This window comes from Echinops telfairi, unplaced genomic scaffold, assembly GCF_000313985.2.
Source record: "Echinops telfairi isolate 266 unplaced genomic scaffold, ASM31398v2 ScPeMD7_17;HRSCAF=63, whole genome shotgun sequence".
Classification (NCBI taxonomy): domain Eukaryota; kingdom Metazoa; phylum Chordata; class Mammalia; order Afrosoricida; family Tenrecidae; genus Echinops; species Echinops telfairi.
In genome coordinates, this window is record NW_022103914.1 from 8,279,132 (window position 1) to 8,285,682 (window position 6,551).

General features: G+C 39.3%; 1 protein-coding gene across 5 annotated transcripts in view; it reads left to right on the forward strand.

The window, feature by feature from the left end:
* Positions 1-6,551, forward strand: part of ATP13A3 (ATPase 13A3) — a 78,493-nt gene that overhangs the window by 20,812 nt on the left and 51,130 nt on the right. For all 5 annotated transcript variants that reach the window (XM_045287503.1, XM_004712341.2, XM_045287506.1 and 2 more), the window contains 4 exons: positions 2,789-2,905; positions 3,465-3,482; positions 3,573-3,726; positions 3,822-3,942. In XM_045287503.1, the coding sequence (XP_045143438.1) occupies positions 2,789-2,905; positions 3,465-3,482; positions 3,573-3,726; positions 3,822-3,942 (410 nt within the window). The remainder of the gene's footprint in view (positions 1-2,788; positions 2,906-3,464; positions 3,483-3,572; positions 3,727-3,821; positions 3,943-6,551) is intronic.

Below are 6,551 nucleotides of genomic sequence, written 5' to 3' on the forward strand. Positions count from 1 at the left end.
CCACTCTCAGCACTGATCCTGAAGGGATCATCTACCCTGGATTCCCTGTGTTTCCAATTCCTATCTGTACCAGTATACATCCTCTGGTCTAGCCAGATTTGTAAGGTAGACTTGGGATCATGATAGTGGTGGGGAGCTCCCGTAGCATTTAGGAACGAGAGGAAAGTTGTATGTTTCATCGTTGCTACACTAAACCCTGACTGGCTCGTCTCCTCCCCTCGACCCTTGTGTAAGGGGATGTCCAGTTGCCTACAGATGTGTCTTGGGTCCCCAATCTGCACTCTCCCTCAATCACAATGATATGATTTTTTGTTCTTTTATGGCTGATACCTGATACCTTCTACACCTCATGACCACACAGGCTGATGTGCTTCTTCCAAGTGGGCTTTTTTGCTTCTGAGCTACATGGCTGCTTGTTTTTCTTCAAGCCTTTAAGACCCTAGACGCTCTATCTTTTGATAGCTGGGCACCATCAGCTTTCTCTACTACATTGGCTTATGTACCCGCGTTGTCTTCAGTGATTATGTTGGGAAGGTGAGCATCATGGAATTCCAGGTTAATAGAACAAAGTGTTCTTGCATTGTGGGAGTGCTTGAGTGGAGGTCCAATACTACCTTTAGTATTACTACCTTAATACTAAACCTATAACTATATGCACATAGATGTATTTCCCCATTATCATTTATAAATATATTTACAGATATACAAAGAGCATCTATAAATTCCCTTTACCTCCTAGTTCTTCCCTCTGTTTCCTTTTACTATCTTCTTATCCCACTATTATGCTTAGCCTTCATTTGGATTTCAGTAATTCTCTCAGAATTACATTACCTTTGATCAAGCCCTACCAGGCATCCTACACCCTCCTCACCATCAATTTGGATCACTTGTTCCCTTGTCCCTGAGTTAATACACATACACACCCTCAAAAGTGTCTTTTAAGCTAAATTTACTTATAAATTAGAGCATGACTTGCTAAGAAAAACCGTGCTGGGACCCTGTCTGATCTCCTTTGACTACACAAAGGAGAAGCAGAATCCATCTCACACCAGCCCAAGGGCTGTTGACACAAGGCAACAGTCCGACATCCACCTTCCATCCTTCTGTACGTATTCTGACACTAGCCATTCCTCCCACGGTATTCGCCTTTCCTGCTAGGTTTGATAATTCATTGCAATGGCCATACAGAACTCACAATTGTTAAATGCCATCAAGTCGGTTCTGATTCACAATACAATAAAACAGCTCCCTGTCCTGTACCATCCTCACAAGTATTGTTTGAGCCTGTTTTTTTCAGCCACTCTGTCAATTCATCTTGTCATGGGCCTTCCTTTTTTTTTGCTGCCCCTCTACCAAGCATGATAGCGTCCTCTACGGACTGGTCTCTCCTGATAACATGTCCAGAGTACATGAGACTAAGTCTTGCCATCCTTGCCTCTTATTTCTTCCAAGACAGATTTCTGGTTCGTTTGATAGTCTATGTACTTCAAATTTTCTTCACCACACCATAATTCAAATTCATTGATTCTTCTTCAGTCTTCCTTATTCAATGTCCAACTTTCACATGCCTATGAGAATTCACAATGGAAATTTTTTAGGGATGTTAGCAAGTCAGGATCATAAAACATTAAGGATAAAGTCTTTGATCCACAGCAGGACCTCTCCTCAGCCAGCAGCCATCTTTCTCTCTCTGCTTTGCCCTGTAGGATCACTCTGAGTCAGAACTGACTCGATAGGCAGTGGATTTTGTTGTTTTTAGAGAGGAGTGAGTGGGTAAATGTTCAGCCACTGATTTCCAAGCTCTTAATAAGCACCTGTCAAGCATAATTCCCCAAAGGTGTCCTAGTTCATTACAGAGAGAAAAGAAAAATAATGCTACTTCATTTTGGCTCATCTCAAAAGCTTTTCTCCCAACTGCATAGATTTTTAATAGAGTTAGTGTTTTATATTTGTAGCCTCCCCCCCCTTTAAAAACAAATTATGTGTTAATTTGTAGAAGAGTGTATTACTGACTGAGATCACAGCGTATCACTACAATGTCACCACATAATCTGGCACAACTGCTATTTGCTATGACTCCAACAGGTCCTAGGATACAAGATGCACCCCAATTTCAGAGATGTTAAAGTGTGAAAAAAAATGTGCCTTTGAATTGCATATGATTGGCTAATTGGTTTCAGTTTATCATTCCATCATTTTCCCATTGATTGATTGATTCTTTCATTTGTAGAGTCATACTATAAATGTTTTGTGTGTATATTTAATGTAAGTTTCTGTTTGAAATTATATAGCCAAAAAAAGTGTTTTTGTTTAAACATATTTCAAAGGGTTGTAAGTAGTTTCTTAATTAGGAGACTTGTTCAAGTTGAATCTCTAAATTCACATCTTTGTTTCTCAGTTTATCCATGACTCAAGTGGTTCTGCTAAGGATATCTGAATTCTGCTTTTGAATCCCCTCCTGTTAGCAGAAAAGAATCCCTGAATGAGAGAAACTTCTGGAACCACAAGGACCTCCTTTTGCTGCAGAACTAGTTTCTGTACTCAGTAGGTTGTAGAAGCCAAGTCAGGGACTCTTTTTTCCACTGCTTCCTCTCTTTGGTTGGCTAGGTGATGAACTGTCATTGCTTATATTTTATTTTACTTCGATTAGTGACCCTGGTGCTCAGTTGTTCCTTGGACGCTGACTATTTCCCCTTTGCAGTTCACTGAACATAGCCACAATGTATCACTTGAAAACAGAAGCAGTGAATTGATGAAGCAATGTATTGAATTTCTCTCCCCTCTCCAGATTCTGGAAGAAGCCACTGAAGAGGAAACAGCACTTCATAATCGAATTATGCCCACTGTGGTTCGTCCTCCCAAACAACTGCTTCCTGAATCCGCACCTGCAGCTGACCAAGATATGGTATGAAGTCATGGATAATGCTGTTGATCTTCCCACCGGAGTGTCATTTTATAATATTTCCAGAATAGGAAGTCACATGTCCCTTTAAAAAATTTATTCAGATATGACTATTTCAACTGCATTTATCAGAAACTACACTTCTAGTGTGGTATTGGTATTCTTTGTAAAACAATCAGATTTTATTCTCATTCCATCACTGTTTCTTTCTTTGTTACTGACCAGCTTCATGCCTTATGATTTATAGACAGGACTACTCTTTTAAATTGCTTTTGCATATTCACAATTTAATAAAAACAGTATATGTAGGCATTTATTTTTAGTTGAATTCTTTTATATGTTTTTCTTTAATATTTTACCAGGTAGTTGGAAAATATTCAAGAACATACTTTTTCAGAAAGGGAGATAGTAGAGAGGGAATCTTGAATCTTGTTTTTGAAACAACCCAGTATCCTTGCTGCCCGCCAGATCATGTTTTGTGAATGTTTATTCATAAACTTTTTCTTTTAACTCAAGTATATATAACAAACTTAGTTTGTGCTGTTTATTCTTTTGTTTTTAGGAGCTGTTTGAACTTCCAGTAAGTGAAGAATATTTCCCTCTTCTCTAAGTATGTATTCTTTTATTCCTAAGGAATAATAAACACTGTGCATCTTTTGAAATTATTTAGGCCATTTATGAGATAGGAATTGTTCGCCAGTTCCCGTTTTCTTCTGCTTTGCAACGCATGAGTGTGGTTGCAAGGCTGCTGGGGGATAAGAAGATGGACGCCTACATGAAAGGAGCACCTGAGGTCATTGCCAGTCTCTGTAAACCTGAGACAGGTCAGGAGACACTGAGATGGGGAATAAAATTGTGACACGGGCTAAGTATTCATTGTCAATTCTAACGACCAACTATCTTCTTTCCTTTTAAAAAGTTCCTGTTGATTTTGAAAAAGTGTTAGAAGATTACACCAAACAGGGCTTCCGTGTGATTGCTCTCGCTCACCGAAAATTGGAGTCAAAGTTGACATGGCATAAAGTACAGAACGTTAGCAGGTAAGGTTGATGAGCAGGTTTTACACGATCTTTCATTATTGTTTTATTTTTGTTTTACACATTAAGGATGCACAGTGATTTAATAGATATTTATTGAATGCATGCAAGTATACTTAATGCTTTAGGTAGCAGCTAAAATGCATTTTCCATTTTCAAATTTCCTTTCATTCTATATTGACTGTTTGTGTTTGCTTACACTAATGTAACATTGTGTTTTCTCCCAGTAACTCTTTGTAACTAGTTTCAATTTATTTATTGAATATTGCTGTGTACTGTGGCCAGGCATATTCTGAGAACTGTAAACATAATTCTTCAGAAGGTCTCATAATTCTCCAGAGGGTCTACTTGCATTTAGCCCATTGGCTGGAAGTACTGATCTGGTCAGAGTGTCTTGAGTTACTTTACCTCTCACGCTGTCTCCAGTTCAGCTCTTCTCTACTCCCCACAAGTCAAGTGGAGTTACCAGGGTCACACACTTCTGAAAAGATTGTCACTTTTATTGTAACTGATAGACCTTTGAAAATAGCATTTTTGTTTAGGAATGTTTCATGGCGAATAAATAAATTTTGTAAGCATTCAGAAATAATATTGCTGTCCTGTTAATTCAGCTGAGAATTTTCTTGTATTCCACTCCTGCTACCATTGTCTCTAAAATTCAACTTTCTCCAGTCTTGCCTATTTTAAAATCTAGGCTCCACAATGCCTCCAGAGAGCATTTTGAGGTTCATATCTGATATCAGAGTCCTAAACAGAATTCTTTGCTTAAACTTTTTATTGTGAGCTGGGTGAAGATTTACAAAGCAGATCAACTTTTCCTTCAAGAGTTCTTAAACATTTTGTTTCATGTCATTGATCACAATTCCCACAATGTACCATCCCCTCCTGTGCTCCCTGTAACTGTTCCTCTTTCTTTCCTAACCCTCTGAACTTTGTCATTGGGTCAATGTTGATTATCCTAAAATGTGCTACCTCCCTAGTGTTACTGTGCCTTCCATAAACCTGTTTATTGTGTGACTGAATAGTGAGCCATGAGGGTTAGTTCAATTTCAGACCAAAAGGGTGACTCAGGGCCGTAGTGTCAGCGGTTCCACTGCTCACTCTTGTCTGACCAGCCACCTAGTCTTTTTTGCACCTTTAGATTTTGTTCCAAAGATTTCTCCCACTCTGTCCAAGACCTAATGTGACACCTTTCTGAGAAGTTGATAGTGGTAGTCAGGTACCATCTAGTTCTTCTGGTCTCGGGGTCTTGGAGACTTAAGTTCAGATGGTCTATTAATTCATTGGCTTAGTTAGTTCCATGTGTTTTTTATTTTCCTCATACTCCTTTCTTCTGGATAGTTGCCACTAATCACCACCACCCCACCACCACCCCCGCATGCGCAGATAGCTACTCACAAGCTTTTAAGATCCCAGTTGATACTCGCCAAAGTAGGCAATCAGTCAACATTATCTATGTGGACTATGCAATGTCCGCTGATCTTGCTGTCTTCTGAGACTGAGATCCTGAGTCCTAGCTCAGCAGCTCATTTCTTCAAGTTGTTTGGTTGTATCTAAGAAGTTTTCATAACTTTACCCCTATATGCTCCACCACATTCATGGATATATCTGAAGCAAAGGTAAATAAATGCCCATGTACAAATAACCCTCTGTCAAGTGTATACATTTGTGGGTATTCTCCCACACCGTTAAAGCCTGTGTGTCTAACCAAGTATCTATCCGTAGATCACCACTGTTACAAGATTTGTCTATTACAATATTTGCCTTTGTTGCCTTTAACTCTTGCAAACCTTCCAGTGTCTTCTCCTGCCTCCCTTGTGTTTTACCTACTCCCTCTTATTGTTTACTGCCTTCTCTTCCCTTCACCCAAGTCAGCATGTGTCTACCCTCTAGCCAGCAGTTTACTCTTGTCTTTTCCCATCCTTGGTAACCATTGAAGAATGTTTCTTTTTCGCGTAGTGGTCTCATATAGTATTTGTCCTTTTGTCAATGACTGATGCCACTCAGCATAAGACCCTCCAAGTTCATTTATGTTATGAGTGTTTCGTGTGGTTATTCTTGAATGTTGTCTAGTATTCCATCCAGTGTATGTACCATAGTTTATCAGTTCTTCCATTGATAGGCATGAACATAGGTATGTTTATTTGTGTTGTATCTCTTCTATGATATATACTGAGTAGGGGGATTGCTGGTTGGATCATATGGTGTTTATACAGTCCCACCAGCATTGTATGAGGGTTCCAGTCTTCTCTGCACCCACACCAGCATTTGTTGGTTTTTTTTGGTTTTTGTTCTTTGCTATTAATGTTGCGGTGAGATGATAACCTTGCTGTTGTGGTGTTGGTTAGCACCCTAGTGTAGCCCCCTTCACCACTGGGACTCCTGTCATTGTTGCTCTGATTTGCATCTCCCATATGAACAGCTCATGATCATGCAAGCACGTCATATATTTGTTGGCTGTCTCAATATCATCTTTGGTGTCTGTTCATGTCCTGTGTCCCATTTTCTTTTTTTTTTTTTTTTTTCATGTTTTCTTAGCTTTTAAAGACATGCCTTAGCTTTGCAGATGTATATCTACCATAGTGAATTGGTGTTATTGAATTTTGTGCCCC